The sequence below is a fragment of the Podarcis erhardii genome, assembly GCF_964252035.2.
Source record: "Podarcis erhardii genome assembly, chromosome: 17".
In the NCBI taxonomy this organism is placed as follows: domain Eukaryota; kingdom Metazoa; phylum Chordata; class Lepidosauria; order Squamata; family Lacertidae; genus Podarcis; species Podarcis erhardii.
Window position 1 is genome coordinate 17,542,062 of NC_138515.1, and position 16,463 is coordinate 17,558,524.

The following is a 16,463-nucleotide window of genomic DNA, read 5'->3' on the forward strand; positions in this document are numbered from 1 at the left end:
GCCTTCCAGGGCAGGAGCTGATGACTTATACTTTGCCATATGTATTACAGTATTTTAATATATATTTTTTTGAAGCCGCCCAGAGTGGCTGGGGAAGCCCAGTCAGATGGGCGGGGCATAAATAATAAATTATTATTATTATGTGTGGTATGAAACCCAACCACACAGGCAAATAGACAGGGCTTTGCAGGCACCACAGATTAGCTTTGCAGAGCCCTGTGCTTTTGTCACTGCAGTCTGATTTCAAACTACGTGGGCACAGCAAAATGTTTCACTTGGTGTCATGGAGACATCAGCTGATTGACAGGCAGGTAGTCCCATCCTCCTTACACAATTGCCCACAGGAGTGGGGAGAGCTAAGCATCTGGCCTTCTGGCTGGAAACAGTTCTCTACCCATGCTTTAAGAGAGATGAATTGATTAGAATATTGTGATTATGATGATATTATGAACTGTGAGTACTAGGAGAGCAAATGTATGCCGCAGGAGGTAGTTCAGTTGTGCCAATCAGGGCTCGACTTTGGTGCAGGTGCTCACTCACAGCAGGTTTGGCTTACCACATTTTGAAGTTAAGTGCTAATGCCATCCGAAAAGATCTGTGAGCCCAGAGTCTATAATTACCTAACTGCACCAGTGAGATTAGGGACACGGGTGGCACTGTGGTCTAAACCACTGAGCCTAGGGCTTGCCGATCGGAAGGTCGGCAGTTCGAATCCCCACGACGGGGTGAGCTCCCATGGCTCAGCCCCAACTCCTGCCAACCTAGCAGTTCGAAAGCACATCAAAGTGCAAGTAGATAAATAGGTACCGCTCTGGCGGGAAGGTAAACGGCATTTCTGTGTGCTGATCTGGTTTCGCCAGAAGCGGCTTGGTCATGCTGGCCACATGACCCGGAAAAACTGTCTGTGGACAAACGTTGGCTACCTTGGCCAGTAAAGCGAGATGAGCGCCACAACTCCAGAGTCATTCGTGACTGGACTTAACTGTCAGGGGTCCTTTACCGGTGAGATAGCTTAAAATTTCCACGATCTAAAAATCCACATCTAAGTCCTTTTGCCTCTTTTTCCATCTTGTATGTTAATATCAGATGCTAAATATTTTTTATGAACATTTTTGATGACCACAATCAAAAAGCTACACTGCCATCCACCAAGTCTTTGTTTTTAAAATCAACTTGCCTCTTAAACAATAAGAAACACAAAAGACTAATTTCCCCACCTGCTGAGAATATCTAGGTGGTATACATACTAATCTGTTTGTACTACAATAAATGCAGACCCGTAACTACCGTATCTTTTGCTCTATAAGACTCACTTTTCCCCTCCTAAAAAGGAAGGGGAAATGTGTGTGCGTCTTATGGAGCTATCCCAGAAGCCAGAACAGCAAGAGGGATTGCTGCTTTCGCTGCGTGGCGATCCCTCTTGTTTTTATGGCTTCTGAGATTCAGAATATTTTTTCCTTGTTTTCCTCCTCCAAAAACTTGGTGAGTCTTATGGTCTGGTGCGTCTTATAGAGCAAAAAATACGGTAGTTGCTCGGGCCCCCGAATCATTCATGTTTTGGCTCAACATGCAGATTTCAAGCTATACTGATTTTAGATCCTTCCATCGCAAGGCTGAATGTGGTTTACTTGATATGCATTTGAAACCTCTCCCCTTGATTAAATTATCTCAATCTTTTCCTCCCTGCACATGCCACAGTTGAAGGAAGATGGAAGTGATCATTGCGATCTTGGTATATGTCTGATTTTATAGCTCACCCGGGTCATGTACTTGCAGAAAGGAATTCACACAATACCACATGTAACTGCCATATGCACGATGTACGCAAAACCCAGAAAAACCTATTAAAGGAAATTAACTGTACACTACTGTATATGAGTTCCTTCTCCAAATGTTACTCTAATTATGATAGAAGATAGCTAATGGAGAAAAAACTGTTATTGGGCAGCATTATATAAATATACTAAGTAGATAAATAAAATGAATTAAACAAAGCTCTGAAATATGCACATCAGTTGTCAAAATTAATGTCCGACTTGGTTGGAAATAATTGATTGCTCAGGCCCAATCCAGCTACATTTTAAAAATAGATTTCATAACACTAACTGGCATTTCTTCCCTCTAGAACTCTGAGAATTTCCATCTAGTGGTTTATCCTGGTATGTGACTGTAATAAAGTTCATTCATTCATTCATTCATTCATCTAGTGGTTGTGGCTCTGTTTACCTCTCTCTGCTCTGCTTATATATTTGGGTAAATAAAGCAAATATTACAAAGCCAGCCTAAACCTTCAGTGCTTTCCCTAGTTCAAAGGAAGATAAACCCTTCAATGTTGATACTAGAAGTTTCCACAGCTCAGACGTTCTTTGTGCTTAACAATATTGTCCGAAATCTTGTGATAAACTTTTTCACCACTAGAAAGTAGTACTAGTGCATATAGAACACATTTGCAAAATATGGATGTATTAAAATTATTTCTAGTTACACCATGTCAACCAACTGTTGTCCCTCTCCCACTGCACTTTGGATGAACCACAAAGCACTGATTTGCAACTTGATTTCTAGACTCCAGCAAACTTCACAACAGCTTCTAATTTTGCCATGATTCTCAAAAGCTGAGGTGGGTCTCCCATTTCCAGAGAAGAGCTCCATCTCTTTCTGTTATCTTTCCGGGGGGGGGGGGGGGCAACTATCTGTAGTTGCCTAGCTAAGCAAAACATAAAGGAGACATGCTCCAGTCACATAAGGTTCCCGATTTTTGTTAAAATGCACAATTACCTTCTTGAGGAGAATTGTTTGAGTGCATAGTTATATGTGCTGGTTTATGTGGTTTTGTGTGTTTTGTTGCGTTAATAACAATGTTGTCCCTTAAGCATTATCATTCTTTTAATTGTGTTTTGTCTACAGCTCCTGGTGAAGGAGACTTCTCCAAAAAAACACATCGAGCTCCATAAACATCTGTTTGCCAGAAGTACTAGAGCTTGTTGCCTTCTCCTTAGTGAATTCTCTCTCTTTCTGCCAGCTTGGCTAAGGCCAGGGGATGCTGCCAGGTTCCCACCATTCAAGTTCATTTAGTGCTTTAAACTGGAGGTATTGTATGGGTATCGCTTGACTCATCATTAAGTGACAAAGGGAGAGGTTGGTGGAAACACTTAGGAAAATGCAATCAGTAGTATGACTCAAACATGTCCTGCAGAACTGAATGCATGAACACTATCTGCATATTTGATGCCAATTTAGATGCAGATATTTTTGAAATTTAGGTACAGTACAGGACGGCTGCAAATCTATACTGGATTACATGGGAGCAAGCTTCGCCAAACCTAGTGTAACTTACTTCCAAGTAGGCTTACAAAGGACTAGATTTGCATGGCTAAATTGTACTTGTAGTACTTACAACTATGCCACAAGTATCAGAGAAAGAAATCATTTATTTTGCAAATTTATCAGTATTATTAAAACATTTATATGCCCCCTTTCAACACCAGCTTTCGGGTGGCTTACAAAAATCCATAATAAAACAATGAATAAAAACACTCCATTTTTCAACATCATTGCATACTGGGCTGGGACTAGTTGCCTTAACTTTGGATGATTCTGGAATATGGGTGGAAAGATTTTGAAGCCCAGCTGGTAGGAGAAGAGAAATCTTATGGATGGAGCCTAACAGGACAGGCTTGGGGGCTGGAGAGTTGCTGTAGTTGATAACAAGTTTACCTTTTGTGAAAAAGCTGATGGATACATCTTTGCCTGATCTGACTTCTGAAAGGAGGAGCTACTGCTACTCTTTTTCTGCATCAGTAACTGAGCATATTTTAAAAAATTGTCCAGTAGCACCTTAGAGACCAACTAAGTTTGTTCTGCATATAAGTTTTCATATAAGCACACAAAAGCTTATACCCAGAACAAACTTAGTTGGTCTCTAAGGTGCTACTAGACAATTTTTTAAATTTTTTAATTTATTTCAGCTGTGTCAGACCAACACAGCTACCTGAATCTTGAGCATATTTAGCAAGCGGTCATCTTCCTAGCATCTTTGCTGAATTTATTTATTGTAGTTTATGGCTGGGCATCAGGATATTGGATTGTTGCTGTGAACTGACCAACTGTATCCTAACAAGAGCAATGCCCACAACTTGGAGGTCACTAGGAAAATAGGACACAGTGTTTGGAATTAAGTTCATCCCTAGAATGGCGAATAAAACTCATTCAAAACGTACATATTTAGCTGCGAACCTAGACTTTGGGGTAAAGTTTCCTTAGGACTGGACAGTATCCACTGGTTGAGTTTTATTAAACTACCAGTTATTTATAGTATGTTTCCATTCTTTGTATTTGAGGAAATACTTTAGTTCTTGCTACCTCTTGAATGATGTGTGTGCATGGAAGCTTTTGCCCAGATAAGCTGGTGTATCACGTTTCCAGTAGACATGGCAGAAAGAAAACAATCCCTAAATTTTCTCACCTAGCCGTTGGTTCTAACAGAAGGGTTACACTGCCAATGGGGCAACTCAACCTTGCGAAATGATTGCTTCCTATTTTTATTTTGCATCTCTACAGAGATCTAGGAAAGACTTCCAGGCCTCTCAGAAGTCTATACACAGCCAAATGCTCCTGAAAAACCAAGGCTTGTAATAGAAGGATTTTGTGTATCCGAGACATAACAGCACGGATGAGAAAGGTATCCGTAACTGATGAAACTGAAGAGAAAGGCATCTGTAAAAGGAATCACATTTCTTTCTACCCCAGGAATGACTAATATAGCTAAACTATTATCTAAACTATAAACTATTTTGTAAACTTACCTTTTGTAAAGGAGTATAGCTATAACAATACAGATGATAAACACAACTGCAAGAACTGGTCCTACAACCCAAATCAAGCCTTCTTCTTCATCTGTAATTGGCTGGGGGTTAAGATCCACTGATACAACCGTTTCAGAATATGGGCTGGTTGCATACATGGTCTAGAGGGAAATAAGATTCATATTTAACAGTACAGTACCATTTTTTCAAAAATACTCTAAAAAATGGGTTTTTATCAACTGAAGCTGGGTGTATTGGGCTTTCTCTGTTTCACACTCAAAGCTTTTATTCAATGCTTTGGGCCAGTTTCAAGATAAAAGTAGAAAAGGGAAACCAAATTAAGTGCATTCTATAAGCATAGAAGTAGACTAAACAAAAGCGCCTCTTGCACTTAGACAAAACTCACAGAAAAAAACCCCACCAGGAAACAATCCTTTGACTAGAATTAATTAATCTCAATAGGCTCAGCCCAGCACACACACATGACAGGTTTAAGAGCCAATTAGGAAGACACTTGTATGTAAAAATGTTAATGTCTGCTGCTACACCTTCCCACAATCCTCTTTCCATTTGTGCTTAATTATTTTTTAAAACTGTATTACATGCAGTTAAAACAGCTCAAGCATAAAAGGGACATAAGAAAGAGATGGATTGCATAAGAGGGAAAGCACAACTCATTATTTAGATCACCTCAGGAATTCTCCTTTTTGTTACATTATTTTCCAACTCTGCTACATTTCACTGATAAAGTCAGTGGCAAATTACTATAATTAAAGAAACTAGCTGTGCATGTCCTTGATTAGTTCCCTCTTTTCCAAAGATGTTTGGCAATGAGCACCACTGACTGAGCAATATGTCTCGCGGCAAGAAAAGCCTTCTTTCAGAGGCATGATAAGACTCCACTGCGAAGCTCACGCCTCAGTAACACCGATCAGAGATTTCAAGAAGCAAACCTTATGACTTGCACAGGATATGAACAGTGATGGTTAAGATGTTGATAGTGATTCAACATACCCAGAAATGTGAACCAAGTCAATGGGCAGTTTGGTCTCCTTGGCATCCGCCAAGGGTCATAGACACCTGGAACAGGTAATACTCATGTGCTTGGCACACAACCACCAGCGTAGCCACACTCTGAGCTTTCATTTTTTAATTTAAAAAAACAAAACCCTAAGTCTCTAGCCCTCCTTGAAAGGAAGTTATGAAACGAAACATGCAACTACCATTCAAAACTATTTCTGTAATATGGCTTCTCCTGCCTTTCAGTGTGTTTAACTAATGAGTGAAGTGAAGTCAGAGCTGTGATTGATGAGTGAGTTGTTTGGAAACCAAGTGATAAGAATCCCTGGGGTTCTAAAGATCTGCTGTTTTGCCGTTCCCCTGCTTCTGCCTCATTTTCTAGTCCTTGGAATCGCTCTAGTTTTATCTTCATTCCCCCCTAGCAACTAGGATGCATCTTTCCTGCGGTGGGTTCAAGGTCATATTGTAACTTATTTTGTGCAAGTACTAACAAGCAATAAGTGCAAGTGGATGTTAAAGGAACCAACCCCAATCCCACAGCAAATGCAAAATGTGAAAACTTTGCAAAGAGGTTGAGACGTGTCTTTTGCTGCACAGGAGCTAAAGACCAAGCTCTCAATAAGAATGTACTGTGAAGAATGCCTACTCAGAAGTAAGTCTCTTTGTGTTTAATGCAGCTTCCATTCAGCCTAGGCTATGGTTTTGCACTTGCACTGGAGAGTGTGTGTGTGTGTGTGTGGAAATGGGGTTCTTGTGCCTTTAACAGTTGTGGAACAGGCAGAAATTCAACAGCATAAGCTATTTCTACTATGGCAATAAAATTATGGGGAAAGCTTCACCTGTTCACATTCTGTCTCTCATACATTTTATTACATGTGTGTTCCCCAATTTGTTTTGAGGCCCTTCACTACATCTGCAAAAGAGGGCAGAAATTTGCATAGGACACAAGTCTATGCAAATTTTATGCAGATGTGTTTCCCCTTTTGCAAGTGTTTCAGAAGGTCCAGCCCACAGACAGTTTACTGAAGCCAGAAAATCCTGTTGAATCCCCTGATAATATCTATATGGCAAAGCGTGTTCTCATTAAAGGGAGAGCACGTGTTGCGGATGGGGCCGGACAAAACATCCTCAGTTGCCAGCCAGGCTGTTGCAAGGGACTTGGATCAGATTGGTGGCTGTTGTTACTGGGGTAAATTTGATGTTGCCAATTTAGGGGTGGGACCAGAGGTTATTTATTCTAGGTCCACAGATTGTTCCTTTCTCTTTCACTGTGGACACCGGATCACCCGCCCGCCCTCCCTTGTTGGGGCTTTCTGCTTTGACCTTGCTATGCCTGTCATGGGGTCGTTCGCATTGGTGCAAGGGCCTGGTAGGAATTTTTCCTTTTGGCTGATTAGTGCGTGCCAATTGGGTTTTGCCTACTGCGTAGCAAATCGTCACAACTTGTAAGGTTGGCGGTTAGGCATTGGTTAAATTGGTTGGTGGAGGGGTATGGATTGGCTGTGCCTACCCCTCCAATGCTGCTGCTGCATGGGAATTCCGTTAAAGGAATTCTGGGGCTTACCATCCCCTTGTCCAAACCCCTGGAATCGGGTGCGGGCCGCGTAAGACCCCAAGGAGCAAGCGGGGAAGAACTGAAGGGTCTGTGTTGCAGCCCCAGTTGCCCTGATCTTGTTCCTCCACACTGACTCACGCTGGAATCTGGGAGTCAGTGCTATCCCCCAAGGCGGGGGGGATAGCTAGTCATAACCAATGCCTAAGCAACCATTCACAATTTGTATGATAATAAAAGTTGTGGCCAAAATTATGCCAAAAACCTTAAACAAAAATTATGTGTGATGTGTGAGTTATTGGGGTAGGGGTGTTTTGGGGGACCTCAGCACGCAACACATACACACTGTGAATGCATAACCATTAACCTTTTACATGCATGTGTGCAGTGTCAGATTTACGTATAAGCTAAACAAGTTTAGGGCCCCACTCTCTTGGGGCATAGCTGTCAACTTTTCCCTTTTCTTGCAAGGAATCCTATTTGGAATAAGGGAATTTCCCTTAGAAAAAGGGAAACGTTGACAGCTATGTCTTGGGGGCCCCTAAAACACTTAAAGGGGAAAAAACTGGATGCACATTTCCAAAATATAAGATAAAAAACAAATAAAATAAAAACTACATACAGCAGCAGTGTTTTGTGTTGTGTAGGCTCCTTTGATGTAAGTAATGGGCTCTGCCTGCTAGCCTGCTCCCTAAAATATCACTGGTTTGATCATTTCTATATATAGGGTGCCTACATTCTGCATGGACTGGTTATTCTGTTATGTGCAAATGGCTTTAGATACCTATTAGGTCCATAAATTACCATATAGCAGATATTCAACACAAAAAAAGAACAAGTATTTGTTGATGACAAAGGACAGCTGGACATGTAAAGGGCCCCATTACATTCAGGAGCTTAGGGCCTCATCAAACCTAAATCCGGCCCCACATGTGTGCAAGGAGGGGTAGGGGTGGGAGAAATCATATATATCTGGCATGTGCATATTGGAATAAAGGCAATCCATAAGGCAATTTAGGCATTGGGCAAACTTGCAGCATCCTTGTGCACTGAACTTATCCACATTGCTGGGTATGTGAAAAGGATCTTTACTTTTATGTAGAGAGACTTATCCAAAACTGGCAAAGTCATTCAAATAAGTGAAGGGAAAGCGCCATTTTCCACAATATGCAATTAATATTATGAAAGAAATAGAAATGTCAAGCGTTTGCTCGAACGCTATGGAGGCATCGGAGAGATACATTTTTAGGAACAACATAAAACTTGCAGTCAACTTACGGATTCTGAGTGTTCCATAACAGCTAAAATAAAGACGACATATTCTTGGCCGTTTTGGAGCTGCTTGTTTTCAAAACCACCATACTGTTTCTTATCCCCCAGGGTGAACTCAGTAGGAAGAACTTCAAAGTGTGCTGCAATATATGGCTTTAAATCTGCTTCCCTCCCCAAACGAATACTTCGGCGTTTCCGTGCTATCTCTTTAAGTAGCTTTGGGGTAGGAGAGGAAAAAAGAGAGAGAAAAGGGAGAAAACAGAAAGATAACTGTAAACAAGATTAATGTAACTTATTGACAAGCTGATTTTTTTAAAAATGTATTAAGTCCTAGGAACTACAAAAAATAAAATTCAGTGTCATTTCATGACAACCCCAGTTACAGTTATCTGGGAGTTAGTCCCAGGAGGCTTGCTTCAGAATAGAAATGTACAGGAGTGTGCTATAAATTACAATAATGCCAGCACTTTTATATTAAGTAGTACGCCTCTTTAGAGTTCCACACAACTTGCAGCCTCATTCTCAGTTCAGGAAAAACCTCTGTTACACTTAGATAGGAGTAGGTACCATTCAATTCAATGGGCTTACTACTGAGTGGAAATGCATAGCGTAGTTGTACATCTCATTTATATATGTAAATCTCATATATACTGTTTATTCTTAGCAAGAAGAGGATGTCAACATCAGATTTTTAAAAATGAGTTTTTAGTTACTGATATTGTTGTTCACACTAATTCTTTTTAAAGGAAAACACACAAAAAAATAAAGAACATGAGGCATTTGAGATATGAGTATTATCATTTCCCCCCATCACATATCAAATGACAGTCAACAACAAGACACTTTTTTTCATCAAGTTAATGGTTTTTTATTGCAAAATTGAAGCAAAATATTTTTAAAATGCTACAGCCAGTACAGAAAAAAGGTAAGCGATCTACGGCACTCATTACGACATCAACAGACTGCAAGTCAACCCACACCCAAAAACATTTTTAAATAAGAAAAATTAACTGTTTTTAACTGTTAAAAAAGTTACACCATTTATGCAGTTAGCTTAGTGCTTGTTTAACACATCATGCTAAACCAAACCTTGGCTTATTGCACAGACGAGTGTCTGCGGGCCCCCAAAGAAGCCACAGATGCGGCTGGTCCTGATCCTCCAACGACTCACCTCCGTTTTGCCCGAAGGTGAGCACTCCTCCTGTGAGTACAAAGGTCCTAATTTATCATCACATTGTGTGATGGCCTGGGACTCGGGCTCAGACTTGGAACCAGAGGAGACTCAGTCTGCACTGGGTAGTTTTCCTCAGGCATCATCTGAACCAAGTATGGGGCCTGATCCTGGAGAGTCCCAGTCTGCACAGGTTCCCCTGCAACAAACACCAGCTGGGCCAAGTCAGGGGCCTGACCTTGCCCTGGCTCCAGATGCAGGGATTACCTTGTTGCCTTCAGATGGGCCATCACTTACAGCTGCTCTACTATCGGTTGGGTCAGGGGAGGCTGAGGCAGCCCCTGGGTCCAGTAACTCACTGATGTCTCCTGAGCTGCAGAGACTAAGGTCTGGGAGAAGGAGAGACCTGAGGACTTGCAGGAGGAGTGCTCGCCTTCGGGCGAGACAGGGAGGTGAGTCGCCAGGGGATCAGGACCGGCCGTTGCCCCGACAAAGATAAAAGGGTGTTGGACCCCGCCTCAGGTTGTGGGAGCAACATTGCTGTATGCCAGATCCTGCCTGAGATCCTGTACCTGCCCTTGCCTGGTTTCCTGCTTTGTATCCTGCCTTGGCCCTGTTGGACTGGCTCCCAGCAGAACCTTCAGATTCTGGACCAGTCCTGGACCGCGTTTCATGGGTTACCCCCAGGCCCAGCACACATTGTGTTTAACTAACTATTAATGCCACAAATCGTGACATTATGTCTATGCTGTAGAATGTCAATACCAGTGAACAGGTTTAGGAATGAAATAAGTATTCAGTTAGCAAAAATGTTTACAAGATATGCTAGCAAGAGGAGTGCATATGACCTTCTAAGAATATATGGATTGGCAATGACACAGAGGAAAGGGAAGAAGATCATGGTGAGGGGTGTAGCCACAACTGGTACACACTAGGACTAGCTGAATATGGGGAAGGGGAGGTTGGGGACTTAGGAGGAACTCACGGGACATCAGAGGACATTGCAGGGCCAGCCAACAGTTCAGGGGAGACAGAGGAGGGAACACATCATCAGAACCAGAGGTTTCCCCTTCTTCACAGACATGGAAGGCTTTGAGGTGTCAGGAACAGGGGGAAGTGCACTCCAGGAGACTGAAGCAGGTAAGGGAACACAGCCCAGCTCACTAGGGGTCAGGTGGAGATCATGGGACTTATTAGGATGTTGTGGTCCCTCAGCTAGATTAGGCCCAGGGCAGGTGAGGGCTTTGTTAAGTGGAGAGACACAGCTACTCAGCTGGAACAGTCAATCAAGGTGCATCAATCAAGCTTGCAAAGGATAGAAGGGAAGCAAGGCAGAGACTCTGTGTCTGCACAACTTTCTCCGTCGATGGAGCACAGCTTGGCTGCTTCAGGAACTCCACTGGCCTGTGAATTCGGGACGAACCCCAGGTCACAAACCTGGAGGCAGGAGTTTGACCTTGCTTGTTATATCATACCTGGACCAGTTTTTGACCATTTGAACTGTCTGAGTGCTCCTGGTGTTGCCCTTGGGACTGTGTGCACTATCAGGACTTGCCCCCGGGTATGCTTAGGTTCAGGACAGTACAGAAAACTGTATTGTAGAAAAAGATGTTTACATTCATCCTTAATTGTGGAAGCTGAAGTTACATATAAGTCTGGTCTCTAGAACCAAAGGAGTAAAATTTTGTAAAGGGACAACTGTACAAAATATTTATTTTTGCCCATGCCAAAAGAATTGAGAAATTGGTTTTCATTTGGAAATCAAGATTTGTAATTACATGTGTATGTCTCTGCACTAGCGTAAGTAAGAGAGGAGGAAGATTTCACCCTAAATCACATGAATGAATAGACCTGAAGTGCACCCCTTCCTTCATTCATATTTTAGTTATAGATGATGCTGTTGTCATATATCATTAGCATCATGTGCATCCCTTGAGATGCTTTCCCCCCTCCCGATCAAGGTTAATTTGAAAAGCAATGAAGTCATCAAAATCTGTTCCCAAATACCTTCCAGATCCCGTCCATAATATGTTCTTATTCTTGTGTTTTGTTTTTTTTTGTAATACTCTTGCAGATTCTTGTAATACATTCTTCTTGCAGATTTCACAACATTTAGAAATGCATTTTAATATTATTTAGCAAAGGCATTTTCATGTTAATATTAGGATTTCAGCTGAAGAAAGTTTAAATGCAATGTACTTAGAAAATAAAGCTAGGCAGAACTTACAAAAGGCACAAAATGCAATATTTAGATGCCACACACACACTTTTGCAGAAAATAAATGTATAAATGGCATTTAGCATAAAAGTTAGAGGCATTAGTTGACTCTGCTGAGAGAGTCTTACATGAAATAATATCATCTTCACTGTTGGTTCACAGAATAATAAAATGCACTAGGCTGGGATGGTGGGACTTCCAGTGCTTAGTGAATTCAATTTGAACAGCATATGAAAGGAAAAGACACTTCTCTCTCTCTCTCTCTCTCTCTCTCTCTCTCTTAGTTGAAATTGGTTTATGGTGTGCACAAATGTAAACATTCTTAAGCATCTTCTAAAGCTTTTACTACAGATTCATCAACACCCTTCCTTACGTTTTCTAGGCTTCATTGGGTAAATGGTATCATCACCTACCGCTTTTGGAAGTTGCTGTTGGAGGTACGCCCTGGAACAGGCATAGGCAAACTCGGCCCTCCAGATGTTTTGGGACTACAACTCCCATCATCCCTGACCACTGGTCCTGTTAGCTAGGGGTGATGGGAGTTGTAGTCCCAAAACATCTGGAGGGCCGAGTTTGCCTATGCCTGCCCTGGAAATATGTTCTCAAGAGCCAGACTTTCGTAATGCAAAATGTTAGTGGTCAGAGAGGGCGTTGCTTCTCTTCAGTTGTGCAGATAGCATTTATGTGTGAGGTTTGCTACATTATCGTTGAAATAATGGCCAATCTGGGCTCATGTTACTTTCTTTTAGTTTATTTCTCCATACTCTGTTCCAGACGTCGGACACTGCATATGACAGAAGATGCCTAAAGGAGACCACCTTGCCCTTTATATACCCAGTGGGCAGAGCTTTTTTTTTTCAGCTGGAGCTGCGCTTGGGCACCTCTCAAGTGACAGACACCATTGCACATGTTCCAGTTTGTCAACATCCTTCTTAAATTATGGTGCCCAGAATTGGACACAGTATTCCAGGTGTGGTCTGACCAAGGCAGAATAGAATGGTACTATTACTTCCCTTGATCTAAACACTATACATCTGTTGATGCAGCCTAGAATAGCATTAGCTTTTTTTCCTGCTGTATAACACTCTTGACTCGTGTTAAGCTTGTGGTCAGCCAAGGCCCCCTAGGTCCTTTTCACATATACCACTATATCAGTCGTCAATACTTTTATGAGTGCCAACACTGTGAGAAGTCCCATTCAGCAAATACCCTTTCCAGTGTTAGCTAAAGGTTTCCTGCCTGAAGATCTCCAATTCCTTCCTGCTGAACTGGGTGGGGGTGTGGGGGAGGTAGGGATTAATGATGAATAGCTTCTTAATTTTGCCAGTGCTTGTTCATGTTAATTACTGGTGTCCTCTTACTTCTTTCAAATCGCCAAATAATACTGTTGTGCTATAAACAACTGAGAGAAAAATGAGAAGAAACAAGTGATCAAAGATCGTCTCCTCTGCGGATACAGAAACTGACACCGAGGTAATTAAGAAAGGCTATTCATCACTAATTTCCTTGCAGCAACCAACAAGAAGCGTTAAAAAGTGCATGGACTGAGAATAAAGAAAATGTTTAAGCACAAGGACCATTTGGGGCCTCGATAGTCTTTTATGTGTTCACACACAGGACAAGATAGAGCTGCAATTGTGCTTTACTGAAAAATACTAATGATAAAAAGTCACAAAACATGCAGCAGGACAACACAGGAAACAATGAACTATGGCAATGTGACCATGAAACTATCTGCGTTCTCCATGAAAAGTGACTGAACAATGCATGGCAATTTCGGAGGCAAGGAGTTTAGCTTTAAGGGCAAAATCTAATCTAAGGCTAATTCTGCCTACAGAGACAACCCTGAAGTCACTGTATTTCCCGATACTTCATTGTTATGGATACAGTGGTGCCTCGCAAGACGAAATTAATTCGTTCCGCAAGTTTTTTCTTCTTGCGAGTTTTTCGTCTTGCGAAGCACGGTTTCCCATAGGAATGCATTGAAAATCAATTAATGCGTTCCTAGGGAGACCGCCTTCAGACCAGGTCCGGGGACAGTCTTTCCCCGGACCTCTTCTGAAGGCTGGGGGGGGGAGGACTTTTCTCCCCACCGCCAGGCTTCAGAACAGCCTTCTGAAGGCTGGCGGTGGGAAGAAAAGCCCTTCTCCCGCCGCCAGGCTTCAGAAGAGTTCCTGCAGGGCTGCCTAGGCTGCGAATAGCAGCCTGCTGCCGGGTGTGAGGGACGCTCTGAAGCAGAGCGCCCCTCGCCCGGGGCAGACATCTGCAGCTTGGGGAGCCCTGCAGGACTTCCCCACAGGGCTCTCCAAGCTGCGGATAGCAGCCTGCTGCCCCGCTCGAGGGGCGCTCTTAAGCAGAGCGCCCCTCGGGTGGGGCAGACATCTGCAGCTTGGGGAGCCCTGCCGGACTTCCCCACAGGGCTCTCCAAGCTGTGGATAGCAGCCTGCTGCCCCGCACGAGGGGCGCTCTTAAGCAGAGCGCCCCTCGGGCGGGGCAGACATCTGCAGCTTGGGGAGCCCTGACTTCCCCACAGGGCTCTCCAACCTGCGGATAGCAGCCTGCTGCCCCGCACGAGGGGCGCTCTTAAGCAGAGCGCCCCTCGGGTGGGGCAGACATCTGCAGCTTGGGGAGCCCTGCCGGACTTCCCCACAGGGCTCTCCAAGCTGCGGATAGCAGCCTGCTGCCCCGCACGAGGGGCGCTCTTAAGCAGAGCGCCCCTCGCCCGGGGCAGACATCTGCAGCTTGGGGAGCCCTGCAGGACTTCCCCACAGGGCTCTCCAAGCTGCGGATAGCAGCCTGCTGCCCCGCTCGAGGGGCGCTCTTAAGCAGAGCGCCCCTCGGGCGGGGCAGACATCTGCAGCTTGGGGAGCCCTGACTTCCCCACAGGGCTCTCCAAGCTGCGGATAGCAGCCTGCTGCCCCGCACGAGGGGCGCTCTTAAGCAGAGCGCCCCTCGCGCGCGGTAGACATTCACAGCTTGGGGAGCCCTGCGGGGAACTCTTCTGAAGGCTGGAGGCGGGAGAAGGGCTTTTCTTCCCACCGCCAGCCTTCAGAACAGCCTTCTGAATGTTGGTGGTGGGGAGGAAAAACCCTCCTCCCACCGCAAGCCCCGGGAAGAGAGGAGAAGCTGCGCGCCTTCTCCTCTGTTCCCGGACCTCCCACCGCAAGCCTTCAGGACAGGTCCGGGAACAGAGGGGAAGGCGCGCAGCTTCTCCTCTCTTCCGGGGGCTTGCGGTGGGAGGAGGGTTCCCCGCTGTCCCCGGAGATTTCCCTATGGGCTTTCGTTTTGCGAAGCAAGCCCATAGGGAAATTCGTCTTGCGAAGCCGCTAAAAAATCGGAAAACCCTTTCGTCTTGCGGGTTTTTCGTTTAGCGAGGCATTCGTCTTGCGGGGCACCACTGTAAATGTATCACCGCTGCAAAGCTGGAACACCTGCATTGATAATATTTATATAGGCATTCCATGAGCACAGAATTAATGTGCACAACTTAAAACAGGGAGTTCTCTTAGAAGCTTTAAAAAATCTAAAGTATCAGAAACTTCAGAGTCGCTGCATGACGAGTAGCTCACTTTGGAGATGTTTTCTGTCCCCTCGTGAGTTACTATTGGAAGTAATTCTGAAAGATATATGAAGGGCTTCAGCTCTCGATCAGAAACAATTTTCATTTTCCAGTCAATGCATATCTTATTTCTTCCACCATTAATTCTACAATGTGGTCTCAATTGTATCTGTAAAAAATGGAAAAGAACCCATCCTGCCCAAAATGTTTCTGAATTTAATAAATGTCCTTTATCAAACTATTATACAGATTAATGCACCACAACTTGCACGATGATTAAAATGACCCTTTGTTATGGAAAGCAGCAGCAGCAGCAGCACAGACCCAAAGAACTTAATGGCGAGAAAGGTCAATGTCAACTACAGAATTCAGTCTGGAATCTGTTAATTTTGCTGAAATGGACTGTGTAGTTTTGCAAGTTAATATTGGTCTGGGTCCCGTAACTGGACTGTTGAATTTTTAATTGTTCCGCTGTGTTTGATGGCAACTAAAACTGAGTTTAGCTGCTTTATGCCTCTCTAGAAAACTCCAGGTCATTAAAAAGAAGAAACCATATTAAAGCAAGCAGTCTGCACATACTGAATGTTGTTAGTACAAGCAAAACACAGCCGAAAGTCATGGAAATGGCTAATGGCTTAAGAGAAATACAGAGACCTCCCATTCTTCATAACAATGACCAATGGGTTCTATTGAGTCCTGAGGAAATCTGTGTAGACATTGTGCCTGAAATGAGACTGGACTATATTTTTGTTAGGGTCATTCAAAGAGAGTAAGCTCTTTAGGGTTTTGTTGTTGTTGTTGTTTGTGAAGAAAATGGAAATTGGTGTTACTATGAATTTCTATTTGAAGAGTAGAGTGGAGGACAA

General features: G+C 43.5%; 1 protein-coding gene across 26 annotated transcripts in view; it reads right to left on the reverse strand.

Moving 5' to 3' along the window:
* Positions 1-16,463, reverse strand: part of PTPRD (protein tyrosine phosphatase receptor type D) — a 1,160,352-nt gene that overhangs the window by 110,287 nt on the left and 1,033,602 nt on the right. For all 26 annotated transcript variants that reach the window (XM_081844735.1, XM_081844724.1, XM_081844745.1 and 23 more), the window contains 2 exons: positions 8,656-8,865; positions 4,806-4,966 (listed from right to left, as the gene is read on the reverse strand). In XM_081844735.1, the coding sequence (XP_081700861.1) occupies positions 4,806-4,966; positions 8,656-8,865 (371 nt within the window). The remainder of the gene's footprint in view (positions 1-4,805; positions 4,967-8,655; positions 8,866-16,463) is intronic.